The following is a 17,395-nucleotide window of genomic DNA, read 5'->3' on the forward strand; positions in this document are numbered from 1 at the left end:
CTGGTTAAAAGCAGTGGTTCGCGCTTTCAGTTTCGCGTGAATGCTGCCATTAGTCCACGGTTTCAGGTTTGGGAATGTTTTAATAGTTGCTGTGGGTACGACATCCCCGATGCACTTGCTAATAAACTCGTTCACCAAATCAGCATATTCGTCAATGTTGGTGTTGGACGCAATGCGGAACATAACCCAATCCACGTGATCGAAGCAATCTTGAAGCGTGGAATCAGATTGGTCGGACCAGCGTTGAACAGACCTGAGTGCGGGAGCTTCCTGTTTTAGTCTCTGTCTATAGGCAGGGAGCAACAAAATGGAGTCGTGGTCAGCTTTTCCGAAAGGAAGGCGGGGGGGGGGGGGGGGGGGGCTTATATGCGTCGCGGAAGTTAGAATAACAATGATCCAGGGTTTTACCAGCCCTGGTAGCACAATCGATATGCTGATAGAATCTAGGGACTCTTGTTTTCAGATTAGCCTTGTTAAAATCTCCAGCTACATTGAATGCAGCCTCAGGATATGTGGTTTCCAGTTTACGTAGAGTCAAATAAAGTTTGTTCATGGCCATCGCTGTGTCTGCTTGGGGGGGAATATATGCGGCTGTGATTTTTATCGAAGAGAATTCTCTTGGTAGATAATGCGTTCCATTGTCCCGGGTGGTGAGCAAAACACAGGATCCGCCTTGGGAAAGTCGTATTCCTGGTCGTAATGATGGTGAGTTGACGTTGCTCTTATATCCTGTAGTTCCTCCCGACTGTATGTAATAAAACCTAAGATTACCTGGGGTACCTATGTTAGAAATAACACGTAAACAAAACAAAATACTGCATAGTTTCCTAGGAACGCGAAGCGAGGCGGCCATCTCTGTCATTGTTGATTGTTTCGATAACCCAATACTGCATCAGTAGATGCGCACACACAGCACCCATTGCTGTTTTCCTATCATACTCCTCCACCACCTGTCTTCCTGTATGGTCTGTTTGTGTGTGGGGATTCTTGAGTTGACGCTTTTATTAATAATTCATCACATAAGACATGAAAAAATTACCTGAGTGTACCATTGTAGAGAAAAAAGCAAGACGGATCTATTCAGTTTGATTACAAACAGATATGCTTTTATTAATAAAACATCAAATAACATTAGAAAAGTTGCAATGTGAGGCAATCTATTGCAATGCAATGCTGTGAGGAAGGTAACATAGGTATGTTTTATTTTTTTATTTTAATATGTTTTAAAATATTCATCTCTACTATCACCAGTGAAATATTGCCAAGTTGGGTCTTACATACAGTCATTCTCTTGTGTTGCATAAAAGTATCTACATAGCACAGTTTCAGTAAATGTTTTATATCATTTGTGAAAACATTCAATTTAGTTGAAGTTGCTTCTGCAGAATCCTGCATGGATCTTTTTTGTCTTTCTGTGTGCTGTTATCCCTCACCTGTCTTACTTTCTATTGGGTATGTCAGCATTATAACTAATGTTCTTTTCAGTTTTAAATGTGCAACGTCAAATATATTACCAATTTGTTTGTAAGTGCTCCTAAGGACCTTGTTGTGCAGTGTGGTGGGACTCAGACTAAGTATTAAACAAGCTTATTTTTCTGCCTGCCTTCACAGACCCAGTTAAATGTACTTCTGGAGAAGCTTCGCAGCACTGTGAGTATCTGTGTCGCCATATCTGATGTCCTCTCTCTCACACTGGTAGTCATCAACTGAACTCAGATTGCATCTGATAGATATGTTTTACCTGTCTTTCAAAGGGTTCCAGCTTTATTCGCTGTGTGAAACCCAACTTGAAGATGGTGAGCCACCAGTTTGAAGGAGCCCAGATTCTGTCTCAGCTGCAGTGTTCAGGTATTGGCTAGGAGAGGAAGATCATACTCGCAGAACTATTATTAACATATTCACAGGAAAAAAAAGTTTATATTGCAGTAGTTCATTATCCGTTATAAAGATTATTACGGATACACACACGTACACAAACACCATTCTCTCCCCTTTCCTCACCAGGCATGGTGTCAGTGCTGGACTTGATGCAGGGAGGCTTCCCCTCCCGAGCTCCCTTCCATGAGCTCTACAACATGTACAAACAGTACATGCCTGACAAGCTCACACGACTGGACCCCAGGCTCTTCTGCAAGGTGGGTGGCTCCCCCAAGATCAGCATTCCATTTCATATAAACCTTGTATTATTCAGATGTTTATACTTTTAGAAGACTTTGACTTGGGGTTTTTGTTCTTGTTCCTCTGCAGGCTTTGTTCAAAGCGCTGGGGCTGAATGAGAATGACTACAAGTTTGGTTTGACCAGAGTGTTCTTCCGCCCTGGGAAGGTAAGCACTGCTTTCAGCTCTCTTTTTAATGTGCATGAATGTCATACGGGCCAAATTACCTAGAGTAATTCTCTTGATGTCCTGCTTCGTGGTCAGTTTGCGGAGTTTGACCAGATCATGAAGTCGGACCCGGACCACCTGGCAGAGCTGGTGAAGAAGGTCAACCAGTGGCTGGTCATCAGCCGTTGGAAGAAGGTCCAGTGGTGCTCCCTTTCTGTCATCAAATGTACGTCAACACCCCAAACTCATACTCGCACTGAGCTGGACAACGTACTGTCGAATAATAATGGATTTAGTTGTTAGGGACCAATACAATGAAAAGATTGACACGTTGCACCCTCATGCTTTAGGTTGAGCTAATTTGCAGCGTTATGTGTTAGGTTGCGCTAATTTGTAGCATCATGCTTTAGGTTGAGCTAATTTGTAGCGTCATGTTTTAGGTTGAGCTAATTTGCAGCGTCATGTTTTAGGTTGAGCTAATTTGCAGCGTCATGCTTTAGGTTGAGCTAATTTGTAGCGTCATGCTTTAGGTTAAGCTAATTTGCAGCGTCATGTTTTAGGTTAAGCTAATTTGCAGCGTCATGTTTTAGGTTGAGCTAATTTGCAGCGTCAGTCCCTACATGGGCTTTAAAATGGTGGAAAAGACAAAACTAACTTCTCAAACAAAACAGCCAATATAATGAAAAGGGTTCAAATGAGTCAGGAGTTGTTAAACTTTTTATAACTTTACAAAATTTTGCCTCTACTTCTTCACAGGGCAATAGTTTTTTCCCCTCCATTTAGTCGAACACTGATTACCACACTCCGGCAGCTGTATTCCACTACCATAGTTCTTATGTTTCACATTTCTATTGCTCGAGGCAATCTTTCCCACTAAAAGCAGTTCCTTGGACCATTACCCTCCGTGCCAAGTTATATTGATTTTCCCTCCCATTTAACAAAGTGCAGCACCGGCAGTGCTTATTAGGGTAAAGTATCAAATCAATGATATCACGTTGTAAGTAATAACTGTAGACTGCCTCGGCCCATCAGTTACCTGCTTTTTTCACCGTCAGGATATCCCATATCCGAGGATATATGCATTGTGATGGCTGGCTGCTCTTCCATTTTATTTCCCCCCCCCAAAAAAATCTAACTTAATATCCCTATTAAGAGTTGTGTGTGGCTTTATCTCTGTGTGAATTGGCCCAATATCAAGTCAAATCAAATGTTATTGGTCACATACACATGGTTAGCAGATGTTAATGTGAGTGTAGCAAAATGCTTGTGCTTCTAGTTCCGACAATGCAGTAATAACTAACAAGTAATCTAACATTCACAACTACCATATACACCCAAATGTAAAGTGATGAATGAATATGTACATATAAATATATGGATGAGTGATGGCCATGCGGCATAGGCAAGATGCAGTAGATGGTATAGAACAGTATATACATATGAGATGAGTAATGTAGGATATGTTGACAATACTACGTTGACTAGATTTGACAATTTATTCCCCCCCCCCCCCCCCCCCAGTGAAGGAGAAGATGAAGTATCGTGCCTCTGCCCTTGTTAAGATTCAGAAGACCGTCCGCATGTGGCTCTGTAAGAAGAAACATAAGCCACGGTGGGTGTACACACACACACACACGCCTGCGCGCACACACATTATCTTTGTTTAAAAGTGCTTCACACTCTGTGCCTTTTGATGGCTTCTCCACATTCTGCAGTTAGAAGTTCAAATCAATCTGGAGAGCTCAGCCGTGACTCGTCACCGTATTGCATTTGGAAAATATATATTGCTTTGGTGAATGCATCCATCCGGGTGATGGCTTTTTGAATTGTTTTGTTATCATGGTATTCTGACTGTATGTACGTGTGTATGTGCACGTGCGAGCGTGCTCACACTAACGTGTGTGCGCGTGGGCTCATACGGCCACAGCGTCGACGGCATGGTGAAGGTGCGTAACCTGAAGATGCGTATGGAACGCTTCAACGAGGTGGTGGGTGCTCTGAAGGAGGGCAAGCAGGAGATGGCCCAGCAGGTCCAGGAGCTGGGGGCCTCCATCGACACCTTCATGGCCAATATCAAGGTGAGGAGGGCTCTCCTAGGCACAGATCTTTGATCAGCTTCCCCTGCCCTATTCCTAATCAAATAATTTCTGACTAACAATTAAACACATTACTGTGATTTAGTTTACAATTAAAATGGTCAAAAATAATAAAACATAGCTTCTTAGCAAAATTCTAGGACTGTCTGGGAGTTGTCTGAGTGGGGATAACTGAAAACTAGCTGTTATTGGCAGAGAGGCTTTTCTTCTTGGTTTGTAACTCATTTACTGCCTGGTAAGGCCAAAACAGGCTGAAATGTCAGACCGTCTTTTCAAACTCTTAGACTGAAAGGGCATTAGCATAATTTTCACAATTTCACAGTATTATTTCAACCTCAGTGTGTGTAAATACATATAAAGCACAGGAAAATCATGTTTTTGGACTGTACTAGGACTTTAGCCATTAGTGGGGGAAATATAAAATGGACCCAGCGTCTATGGCAGAACAATTTTTTCTTGAGTGGATTGTCAGGGAGCCGGAACATAATTACTAATAATTTGTATACTGCAAATTGACCACAAGAAGCCCAAAGAGATATTTGCCTAACACATCATTTCAAACCTTGCTTAATTTGTATACACATATCACTCTATTATGCGTGGGAATACTTTGCAACAGATTTCCAAAATTAAAATAACTTGGAGCTGGTTTGCTTGTGTTTTTACAAACTTTTATGTCGAACAATAAAAATTGAAATTGCTCAGAAAACTTGGGGGTCAAATAAAATCACCCATGGGCCAAATTCAGCCAGTGGGCCTCCAGTTTATGAACACTGGTCTAGGACCATCTTCATCCTACACCAAGGAGGCCAGGGTGACTCCGGGTGCATTCATAAATTCGCTCTCGGAATAACTGATGAATTTACGAACGCTCAACACCCCGTTGAATATGACCGGTGTCAGTAAACCTTGGCAAAAAAAAAACATAATTAAATTGTTGCCAGCAGCACAGTTACAGTCAGTCACCAATGCTCTGGATAGCATGAGAACAGCCTAACTAGCTCTGCTAGGGTAAGAAAAATATCCAGAGTGAGTTCTCTCATTTATGTCTGGAAGTAGCTATCAAGCTATCTAACTTTAGCCAGTTCGCTTGGGTGCTTGATTGCCGTTGTTAGGTCAGAACGCTCGGATCAACCCTACTCTTTGGCCAGATCGTCCAGTGTGGCTCTGAACACTCCGAGAGCGAAACGCTCTGAATTTACGAACGGACAATCTGACAACGCTCTGAATTTACGAGAGTGAATTTACGAACACACCCTAATATGTCTTAACTTTCTAATCTAATCCCACTGATTTTATCACATCTCTCTCTAATCTCATTTTATCTCCCTGTCATCTTGTCAGGGAGCCATTTCCTGGGGTTGTTTTGATCCGTAATCCTTTAATATGGCTAAATATGGCAATGGTTCTCCCCTCTATTCTTCTGCTATAAACATCAGTCGGTATATGGTAAGGGATTTGTATTTATTATGGATTCCCATTAGCAGCTACTCTTCCTGGGGTCCGACAAAACTAAGGCAGTTATACAATTTTAAAAACATTACAATGCATTCATAACCGATTTCACATCATTCTAAGTGTGTGCCCTCAGGCCCCTACTCCACTAACACATATCTACAGCACAAAATCCATGTGTACGTGTGTGTGTGTGTGTGTGTGTGTAGTGCTTATGTTATCGTGTGTGTGTGTTTTGTGTTGCTTTACAGTCCCTGCTGTTTCATTTCTCATTTGAGTTGCCAAACTTTACATCATTTCTTCAGGGAAAGAGGTTGAGAAATACTGTGTTTTTCCTGTCCATTTAATCGAACACTCCCCTCTCTCCCTCTGCTAGAAACATCAGTCTCCACTCGGGAGACTAGATGACTGGCATCCGAGTAGAACATTTTCCACATGAGCAAATGTTTCTAGTCTCCTCTTTTTGTCTCCCTCGCTCCCTAGTTCAGTCACCTCTGTGCATCTGCCCGACCCTGCGCTCCTCTGTTAGCCCATTGGCATCTGCTCTGTGTTCACCAGCTAATGATGCTATTCCTAGCCCTTTATGACGCACCTAGTGTAGCATCGCTAAGGGCCTAGCATAGCATCGCTAAGGGCCTAGCGTAGCATCGCTAGCTGAATTATACAATAGTCATAAACAATAGCTGTCAGTCAGCTTGTCATTTCCCCCTGTGGTGTCTGTCTGAACCACGTCAGGGAAATCAATCCACCCTATACCCCCCACTGATAGACAGGGTGTGACACCGAGGTGACCAGGGCAGCAGTGGTAGCAGGTGGCGGTGGGGCTCTGAGTCGATGTCTCTCTGGTTAGCTTATTGAATAGATCTGGAGGGTATCACAACCCTAAACAGACAAGGGGATTTCTGCCAGGCCCACTGCGGAGGGCTGCCCCTCTCACTTCCTGGAATCGGACAGTTTTAATTACACCACTTGTATAGGAAACAAGGATTAAATGAGAAAAAGTTTAATTAAATGAGATTCTGGGATATTGGGAATTGGATGTTACTTTTGGCATATTCCCCATACACTGAAAAGACTATCTCAAATGCCTGTGTTAGTCGGTGCGCTCAGCAGTGTTAATGGGGACGGTAGTAGCACATATTGGGAATCATAACCAATGATTAACAAGGTTTAGTCTATGAAGGCATATGTTGTCTACATTGTATTCAGACCCCTTGACATTTTCAACATTTTGTTACTGAACAACCTTATTCTAAAATTGATTATATCGTTTTTTTTCCCCCTCATCAATCTACACGCAATACCCGATAATGACAAGGCAAAAACAGTTTTTTAGACATGTAAAAACATTTTTTTTAAAACATATCACATTTACATAAGTATTCAGACCCTTTACTCAGTACTTTGTTAAAAACTTCTTATGGCTGGGGGCATTATTGAGTAGCTTGGATGAATAAGGTGCCCAGAGTAAACTGCCTGCTCCTCAGTCCCAGTTGCAAATATATGCTTATTATTTGGATATTTGGATAGAAAACACTCTGAAGTTTCTAAAACTGTTTGAAACATGTCTGTGAGTATAACAGAACTCATATGGCAGGCAAAAACGTGAGAAAAAATCCAACCAGGAAGTGGGAAAGCTGAGGTTGGTCGATTTTCAACTCAGCCCCTATTGAAGTTACAGTGGGATATTGGTCATGTTGCCCTTCCTAAGGCTTCCACTAGATTTCAACCATCTTTAGAAATGTGTTTGATGTTTCTACTATGAAGGGGGGCTTAATGAGAGAGGAATGAGTCAGGTCTGGCAGCAGTCTCGCGCTGTTCACGCGCATTTCACATGAGAGGTATCTCCCGTTCCTTTGCTTTTCTGAAGACAAAGGAAGTCTCCGGTTGGAATATTATTGAAGATTTATGTTAAAAACATCCTAAAGATTGATTCCATACATCGTTTGACAAGTTTCTATGGACTGTAACGGAACCTTTTGACATTTCGTCTGCAACTAGTGAACGCGCTTTGAGTTTTGATTTGTTTACCAAACGCGCTAACAAAAGTAGGTATTTGGACATAAATGATGGACATTATCAAACAAATCAAACATTTTATTGTGGAACTGGGATTCCTGGGAGTGCATTCTGATTAAGTTATTTCTGACTTCTGTTGACTCCAACATGGCGTATATTTGTATTTGTTCTCTGAGCGCCGTACTCAGATTATTGCATGGTTTGCTTTTTCCGTAAAGCTTTTTTGAAATCTGACACAGCGGTTGCATTAAGGAGAAGTGAGAAGTTCCATGCATAACACTTGTATTTTCATCAACACTTATAATGAGTATTTCTGTAAATTGATGTGGCTCTCTGCAAAATCACTGGATGTTTTTGGAACTACTGAACATAATGTGCCAATGTATACTGAGATTTTTTGATATAAATATGAACTTTATCAAACAAAACATTCATGTATTGTGTAACATGAAGTCCTATGAGTGTCATCTGATGAAGATCATCAAAGGTTAGTGATTCATATTATCTCTATTTCTGATTTTTGTGACTCCTCTCTTTGGCTGGAAAAATGGCTGTGTTTTTCTGTGGCTTGGCTCTGACCTAACATAATGGTTTGTGGTGTTTTCACTGTAAAGCCTATTTGAAATCGGATACTGTGGTGGGACTAACAACAAGATTACCTTTAAAATGGTATAAGATACTTGTATGTTTGAGGAATGTTAATTATGAGATTTCTGTTGTTTTGAATTTTGCGCCCTGCACTTTCACTGGCTGTTGTCGTATCGATCCCGTTAACGGGATTTCAGCCCTAAGAAGTTTTAAAGCACATTTGGCAGTGATTACAGCCTTACAGTCTTCTTGGGTATGACGCTATAAGCTTAGCACGTGTGCTTGGGGAGTTTCTCCCATTTATTCTCTCAAGATTTGTCCGGTTGGATGGGGAGCATCACTGCATAGCTATTTTCAGGATGTTAGATCGGGTACAAGTCCGGGCTCTGGCTGGGCCACTCAAGGACATTCAGAGACTTGTCCCAAAGTCACTCCAGCGTTGTCTTGGCTGTTTGCTTAGGGTCGTTGTCATGTTGGAAGATGAACCTTCGCCCCAGTCTGAGGTTCTAGCCAAAGAGTTCAATCTTGGTTTCATCAGACCAGAGAATCTTGTTTCACATGCTCTGAAAGTCCTTTAGGTGCCTTTTTGCAAACTCAAAGTGAGCTGTTATGTGCCTTTTACTGAGGAGTGGCTTCCGTCTGGCCACTCTACCATAAAGGCCTGATTGGTGGAGTGCTGCAGAGATGTTTGTCTTTCTGGAAGGTTCTCCCATCTCCACAGAGGAATTCTGTTGCTCTTTCAGAGTGACCATCATGGTGGTTCCAAACTTCTTCCATTTAAGAATGATGGAGGCCCCTGTGTTGTTGGGGACCTTTAATGCTGCAGAAATGTTTTGGTACCCTTCCCCAGATCTGTGCCTTGACACAATTCTGCCCCGGACCTCTTCGGACAATTCCTTCGACCTCGTGGCCTGGTTTTTGCTCTGATATGCACTGTCAACTGTGGGACCTTATATAGACAGGTGTGTGCCTTTTTCAAATCATGTCCAATCAATTGAATTTACCATGGGTGGACTCCAATCAAGTTGTAGAAACATCTCAAGGATGATCAATGGAAACATGATGCACCTGAGCTCAATTTCGAGTGTCATAGCAAAGGGTCTGAATACTTACGTAAATAAAGTACTTCTGTTTTATTTTTAATACATTTGCAAACATTTCGAGGAAACCTGTTTTCACTTTGTCATTGTGGGGTATGGTGTGTAGATTGATGAGGAACATTTTTTATTTAATCCATTTGAGAATCAGGCTGTAACGTAACAAAATGTGGAATAGGTAAACTGGTCTGAATACTTTCCAAATGCACTGTATATGTTTATAATACTGACCATGACATACTGTATGACAGACAGGTCCAAATAATTCTGGTTTTAGCCTATTGTTTTTTGGGGGAATAGGCCTAGAACACCACTCCTATGACCTTTGACCTATGCCCCCTCCTTTAGGCCACAGTGATGACCAGGAAGGAGATTGACCAGGAGTACCAGGGGCTGGTGAAGAGCTTGGAGCAGCTGCTCTCCTCCATGCAGAAGAAGAAGCAGGAGGAAGACGAGATGGAGAGGCTGCGGCGCATCGAAGAGGAGATGGAAAGAGAGAGGAAGAGGAGGGAGGAGGACGACCAGCAACGGCAGCAGGAGGAGAACGACAGAAAGAAGTAAGGGGGGGATCGGAACATAAATGGGCTAGCACTGGGGTGGGCTATTTCTGTAGTGGAGGGCTTTTGGATCTAGTGTGTTAGTGCTGGGCCGGAATAAAAGCCTGCACAAGTGCAACAAAGCAGCCCTTCATATTTTGGTTGGTGTCATTGGCATGATGACCTCTCAATTTTAAAGAAACCCCCAACAGGATATGTCCAGAGTTCATGCTCAGAGACTGAGCTTATACATGGTTCATGGTTTGATCATGTCATTGAGAACATTGATCAGGCAGAGGCATGTCCATCTGTGATCTAAAGTAACATGGCACTTTGCCCTTATAAGAGCATTAACCACCTCTGTCGTCCCTGCCCCCTCTCATTAGGAAATCAGAGATGGAGCATAAGAGGAAGCAGGAGGAGGAGGAGAGGAAGAGGAGGGAGGAAGAAAAGAAGATTATGCAGGTTTGTGACCCCAATGAAGTGACCTTTTTGTGGAAAAGGAGAGCTTTGTTACCCTTCTCCTCCTACAAGACACTCCAACACTGCCCACTTCATCACATATTGACCCTTTTACCTGATAGTAGCCTGTAGTCTCTTGCTATGGAGCAGCCTGTCGTCTCTTGCTATGGAGCAGCCTGTCGTCTCTTACTCTGGAGCAGCCTGTTGTCTCTTACTATGGAGCAGCCTGTCGTCTCTTACTATGGAGCAGCATGTAGTCTCTTGCTATGGAGTAGTCTCTTACTATGGAGTAGTCTATGGAGTAGTCTCTTGCTATGGAGTAGTCTCTTGCTATGGAGTAGTCTCTTGCTATGGAGTAGTCTCTTGCTATGGAGTAGTCTCTTACTATGGAGTACTCTCTTGCTATGGAGCAGCCTGCAGTCTCTTACTATGGAGCAGCCTGTCGTCTCTTACTATGGAGTACTCTCTTGCTATGGAGCAGCCTGTCGTCTCTTACTATGGAGCAGCATGTAGTCTCTTGCTATGGAGTAGTCTCTTACTATGGAGCAGCATGTAGTCTCTTGCTATGGAGTAGTCTCTTACTATGGAGCAGCATGTAGTCTCTTACTATGGAGTAGTCTCTTACTATGGAGCAGCATGTAGTCTCTTGCTATGGAGCAGCATGTAGTCTCTTACTATGGAGTAGTCTCTTACTATGGAGTAGTCTCTTACTTTGGAGTAGTCTCTTACTATGGAGCAGCCTGTCGTCTCTTACTTTGGAGCAGCCTGTCGTCTCTTACTATGGAGTAGTCTCCTACTATGGAGTAGTCTCTTACTATGGAGCAGCCTGTCGTCTCTTGCTATGGAGCAGCCTGTCGTCTCTTGCTATGGAGCAGCCTGTCGTCTCTTGCTATGGAGCAGCCTGTCGTCTATTGCTATGGAGCAGCCTGTCGTCTCTTACTATGGAGCAGCCTGTCGTCTCTTACTATGGAGCAGCCGGTCGTCTATTGCTTTGGAGCAGCCTGTAGTCTCTTGCTATGGAGTCGTCTCTTGCTATGGAGTAGTCTCTTGATATGGAGTAGTCTCTTATCATGGAGCAGCCTATAGTCTCTTGCTATGGAGCAGCCTGTAGTCTCTTGCTATGGAGTAGTCTCTTACTATGGAACAGCCTGTAGTCTCTTACTATGGAACAGCCTGTAGTCTCTTACTATAGAGCAGCCTGTAGTCTCTTGCTATGGAGTAGTCTCTTACTATGGAACAGCCTGTAGTCTCTTACTATGGAGCAGCCTGTAGTCTCTTGCTATGGAGTAGTCTCTTGATATGGAGTAGTCTCTTATCATGGAGCAGCCTATAGTCTCTTGCTATGGAGTATTCTCTTACTATGGAGCAACCTGTAGTCTCTTACTATGGAGCAGTCTGTAGTCTCTTGCTATGGAGTAGTCTCTTATCATGGAGCAAGCAGCCTGTAGTCTCTTACTATGGAGTAGTCTCTGACCATGGAGCAGCCTGTAGTCTCTTACTATGGAGCAGCCTCTTACTATGGATCAGCCTGTAGTCTCTTACTATGGAGCAGTCTCTTACTATGGAGTAGTCTCTTATCATGGAGCAAGCAGCCTGTAGTCTCTTACTATGGAGTAGTCTCTTACTATGGAGCAGCCTGTAGTCTCTTACTATGGAGCAGTCTCTTACTATGGAGCAGCCTGTAGTCTCTTACTGTGGAGCAGCCTGTAGTCTCTTACTATGGAGCAGTCTCTTACTATGGAGTAGTCTCTTATCATGGAGCAAGCAGCCTGTAGTCTCTTACTATGGAGTAGTCTCTTACTATGGAGCAGTCTCTTACTATGGAGCAGTCTCTTACTATGGAGTAGTCTCTTACTATGGAGCAGTCTCTTACTATGGATCAGTCTCTTACTATGGAGCAGTCTCTTACTATGGAGTAGTCTCTTACTATGGAGCAGTCTCTTACTATGGAGCAGCAATGGATTAATTTCTTCCCAGTCGTGTTTGTTGTACTGATATCTCTACAAATGTAATCTTTATATATGTAAGTATATTATTTTCTTCCAACCTAATGCATGCCATTTAGCAGACGCTTTTATCCAAAGCGACTTAGTCATGAGAATCGAACCCACAACCCTGGCTTTGCAAGCTCCATGATCTACCAACTGAGCTACACTACTGTTCCCGCTGAGTGAAAGTCATTTGCTCCCCCGTCTCACAGGGAGACCGCCAGGGTCTTGGCATTCGTCAGATTCCCCAGTGGGTCATCGCTGGCTGATGATGGATCACTCCTGCTGACTTTCTCCTTCCCAGACCTACCCTGCTCCCTCTAGACTGAGTCCTCTGCTTTCCTTCTGCCCTGTATTCCCCCTCCTATCCTATCCTACCCTGTATTCCCCCTCCTGTCCTTTCCTACCCTGTATTCCCCCTCCTGTCCTCTCCTGCCCTGTATTCCCCCTCCTGTCCTCTCCTACCCTGTATTCCCCTTTTCTTCTGTCTTGTATTGCCATGTGCTGTTCCCTCTTTCTCTCCTCCTCTGCCCTCTATTCCCAGCCTCGGGCCCCCTTTTATCCCTCCTTTCTTCCCTTTTTTTTTCATTCTTCTTCTGTTCTCAACTCTCCATCTCCATCAATCCTCTTCCTTCCTCATTTATCACATTTTTCCACAAGTACATACAGTAGCCGGCCACCCCTGTGCCGGTGGTTCGACATTTTTGCAGAATGGGGTGTATTTTGTTGGCCTCTGGTACATTCTAATGGCTTGACTCCATCTGAAATACACAGTGAAATGATTGAATACTTTATCAAGTTTACCTCATAGATTGGAAACAATAGTTGTGGTATTGTGTAGAAAGACATTACTTTAATATTTATATTACTGAATATGTTTGAATTCAGTGTATTTTTAGATGTTTTGGATCTTGTCTAGGCCTATTGTTAGGTTATATTACTTGTTAGATATTACGGTTAAATGTTAAAAAGGTTTAATGTTCTCTTACTTAGAAAAATTGTCCTGGTCAAATCAAATCAAATGTATTTGTCACATACACATGGTTAGCAGATGTTAATGCGAGTATAGCGAAATGCTTGTGCTTCTAGTTCTGACCATTGAGATTAAAGTCTTTACAGTTTTACTGTAAGATATGTATTGCCACTGATGTTTGTTCTCTTATTAATAACCATCGTACAACCCTTTTTTTACATTTTTGCCTAAAATGACATACCCAAATCTAACTGCCTGTAGCTCAGGACCTGAAGCAAGGATATGCATATTCTTGACACCATTTGAAAGGAAATACTTTGACGTTTGTGGGAATGTGAAATTGATGTAGGAGAATTTAACACATTAAATCTGGTAAAAGATGATACAAAGAAAAAAACATGCATTTATTTTTTTGAACTATCTTTGAAACGCAAGAGAAATGCCATCATGTATTATTCCAGCCCAGGCACAATTTAGATTTTGGCCACTAGATGGCAGCAGAGAATGTACAAAGTTTTAGACGGATTCAATGAACCATTGCATTTCTGTACAAAATGTTGTATCAAACAATAGCATGGTATTATTTCATTGTAATAGCTACTGTAAATTGGACAGTGCAGTTAGATTAACAAGAATTTAGACATCTGATATGGGCAGAAAGCTTATGTCCTGGGAATTGTTTTTGTTGCTTACAACCTCATGCTAATCATATTAGCCTACGTTAGCTCAACCGTCCCATGGGGGGGGGGACACCAATCCCGTGTTAAAACATTGTGTTTCCATCTCAATCATACTTTTTCTAATATGAAAACCACTAAATTAGATTTTCTAAGTTAACAACAATGCTTAAACCACATCAGGAGACCACTTTTGACATCTGGGGAAAAAATGTATTTTTGGTGGACACAAAGTAACGGAGGATGGCTGGGCAGTGGGCCGAAGGGGGGCTAAGCCCCCCATCCGGAAGTTAGAGAATGCGTTTTTCAAAAACCTGAAACAACTTTTCCAGAGCCATAATCATTATGCTGTATTTTCCTTTTTTTAAATAAACTAAATGTGCTTCTATGCATCTCTGTAAAATCTGGAAAAAAGATTGAAAGGAATGTGAGTGTTATTAACTGCTTTTCTAAAGTCTACCAACCTTGCCAGCAGGCATACCAACTACAGTGGGGCAAAAAAAGTATTTAGTCAGCCACCAATTGTGCAAGTTCTCCCACTTAAAAAGATGAGAGAGGCCTGTAATTTTCATCATAGATTCACTTCAACTATGACAGACAAAATTAGAAAAAAAATCCTGAAAATCACATTGTAGGATTTTTACTGAATTTATTTGCAAATTATGGTGGAAAATAAGTATTTGGTCAATAAATTCTTGTTTACAATGACAGCCAAACCCGGACGATGCTTGGCCAATTGTGCGCCGCCCTATGGGACTCCCAATCACGGCCAGTTGGGATACAGCCTGGATTCGAACCAGGGTGTCTAGTGATGCCTCTAGCATTGAGATGCAGTGCCTTAGACCGCTGGAGCCCCTCAACCCACCAGCCCCCCCTTTTTCCCTGCCCTCCTATTCTTTCCCTTTTTACCCCCCTTTGCGTCTTCCTCTACCCTCCTATTATCGCCTTGGTGATTCTCTCCTGGAGGTCACCACCACTACACGGTCTCTAATCTACCAGGGCTAAAGGCCCAGGCCTGATAAAAGCTCCCAGCTCAACCTACCTCAAAGGTTTCCTCTGCAACTTCTCTAGAACAGCAAAAATCTGTTTATCCCTCTCCAGCTTTCTTTGCTGCCTACCTAGACAGCCCTCCGATAAACAGCCCTCCGATTAATAGCGTGCCTTTAAACAGCCCTCCGATAAACAGCCCTCCGATTAATAGCGCGCCATTAAACAGCCTGCTGATAAACAGCCCTCCGATAAACAGCCCTCCGATTAATAGCGCGCCATTAAACAGCCTGCTGATAAACAGCCCTCCGATAAACAGCCCTCCGATTAATAGCGCGCCATTAAACAGCCCGCTGATATACAGCCCTCCGATAAACATCCCTCCGATTAATAGTGCGCCATTAAACAGCCTGCTGATAAACAGCCCTCCGATAAACAGCCCTCCGATAAATAGCGCGCCATTAAACAGCCCGCTGATAAACAGCCCTCCAACTTCTTGATAATGTCTTAAGAGTTCCCACTGACCTTTAGTCTCTGATTTAAGTTGTTTTTGCGGTTGTCTGCTGGGTGCCCCTCTGTCTGCTGGGTGCCCTTCTGTCTGCTGGGTACCTTTCTGTCTGCTGGGTGCCCTTCTGTCTGCTGGGTGCCCTTCTGTCTGCTGGGTGCCCCTCTGTCTGCTGGGTGCCCCTCTGTCTGCTGGGTGCCCTTCTGTCTGCTGGGTACCCTTCTGTCTGCTGGGTACCCTTCTGTCTGCTGGGTACCCTTCTGTCTGCTGGGTACCCTTCTGTCTGCTGGGTGCCCCTCTGTCTGCTGGGTGCCCCTCTGTCTGCTGGGTGCCCCTCTGTCTGCTGGGTGCCCCTCTGTCTTCTGGGTGCCCTTCCCTTCTGTATGCTGGGTGCCCTTCTGTCTGCTGGGTACCCTTCTGTCTGCTGGGTGCCCCTCTGTCTGCTGGGTGCCCCTCTGTCTGCTGGGTGCCCCTCTGTCTGCTGGGTGCCCCTCTGTCTGCTGGGTGCCCTTCCCTGTCTGCTGGGTGCCCTTCTGTCTGCTGGGTGCCCTTCTGTCTGCTGGGTGCCCTTCTGTCTGCTGGGTGCCCTTCTGTCTGCTGGGTGCCCTTCTGTCTGCTGGGTGCCCCTCTGTCTGCTGGGTGCCCCTCTGTCTGCTGGGTGCCCCTCTGTCTGCTGGGTGCCCTTCTGTCTGCTGGGTGCCCTTCTGTCTGCTGGGTGCCCTTCTGTCTGCTGGGTGCCCTTCTGTCTGCTGGGTGCCTTTGTCTGCTGGGTGCCCTTCTGTCTGCTGGGTGCCCTTCTGTCTGCTGGGTGCCCTTCTGTCTGCTGGGTGCCTTTGTCTGCTGGGTGCCCTTCTGTCTGCTGGGTGCCCTTCTGTCTGCTGGGTGCCCTTCTGTCTGCTGGGTGCCCCTCTGTCTGCTCGGTGCCCTTCTGGGTGCATTTCTGCGTCGTCTAGATGTGATATCACAGGGAGAGACTCATAGCAGCTGCTACAACCAGGATAATATATCTAATCAGGCCTTACCACACAGCAGGCCATGTTATTGCCTAAGTTCTCCTCCTGTCACTCAGGGCTAATCGAGGCTCCATCGCTCCCCAGGACAGAGACTGATGGGGTAGATGTGGCCCGGCACAGCCCCTCAGCCCCTGGCCCTGCTCTAATGTTTGGCTACAGAGGTCTCTGGATTTCTCCCCTGAAATGTGTGAGAAGAACAACATCTGAGTTGTTTATTGGCTGTGTTTGAAGATTAAAAGTGGCGTGTTCGGGTAAATCACTATGAAAATGTGAATCTATGGCATTTAATAAATACTCTTCCTAACTTTTTACATTTCAACTTTTTGAAAGTCGAGGCCTAGTGATAATGATAGTCTATTCTTTGCTCTAGTGATGCTTCACATCAATAGCGGTTTTCATATAGGAATAGAACGACTCATGATGATGCGATGGGGGTGTTGAGAATTATGATGCAGTGACGATGATGAACGTGTGTTTGTGTTCAGGCGGAGATGGACATCCAGATAGCGCTGGAGCGGGAGGAGGACGTCCAGCGATCGGCCTTGTTGGAGCAGGAGAGGAGAGACAGAGAGCTGGCCATGAGGATCGCCCAGAGCGAAGCCGAACTCATCAACGACGAGGCCCAGATGGACCCCAGTCTGCGCAGGTACACATGCAGATATACACACTTATCT

The 17,395-nt window shown here is 44.0% G+C and overlaps 1 protein-coding gene across 4 annotated transcripts in view; it reads left to right on the top strand.

Moving 5' to 3' along the window:
• Positions 1-17,395, top strand: part of LOC110498124 (unconventional myosin-VI) — a 100,641-nt gene that overhangs the window by 66,818 nt on the left and 16,428 nt on the right. For all 4 annotated transcript variants that reach the window (XM_036955105.2, XM_036955103.2, XM_090211499.1 and 1 more), the window contains exons 19-28: positions 1,612-1,650; positions 1,755-1,848; positions 2,005-2,135; positions 2,248-2,325; positions 2,422-2,551; positions 3,847-3,937; positions 4,253-4,403; positions 9,929-10,137; positions 10,503-10,581; positions 17,207-17,367. In XM_036955105.2, coding sequence (XP_036811000.2) covers positions 1,612-1,650; positions 1,755-1,848; positions 2,005-2,135; positions 2,248-2,325; positions 2,422-2,551; positions 3,847-3,937; positions 4,253-4,403; positions 9,929-10,137; positions 10,503-10,581; positions 17,207-17,367 — 1,163 coding nt within the window. The remainder of the gene's footprint in view (positions 1-1,611; positions 1,651-1,754; positions 1,849-2,004; positions 2,136-2,247; positions 2,326-2,421; positions 2,552-3,846; positions 3,938-4,252; positions 4,404-9,928; positions 10,138-10,502; positions 10,582-17,206; positions 17,368-17,395) is intronic.

The sequence above is a fragment of the Oncorhynchus mykiss genome, chromosome 19 (genome assembly GCF_057628025.1).
Source record: "Oncorhynchus mykiss isolate SJ-2025 chromosome 19, ASM5762802v1, whole genome shotgun sequence".
NCBI classification, from domain to species: Eukaryota; Metazoa; Chordata; class Actinopteri; order Salmoniformes; family Salmonidae; genus Oncorhynchus; species Oncorhynchus mykiss.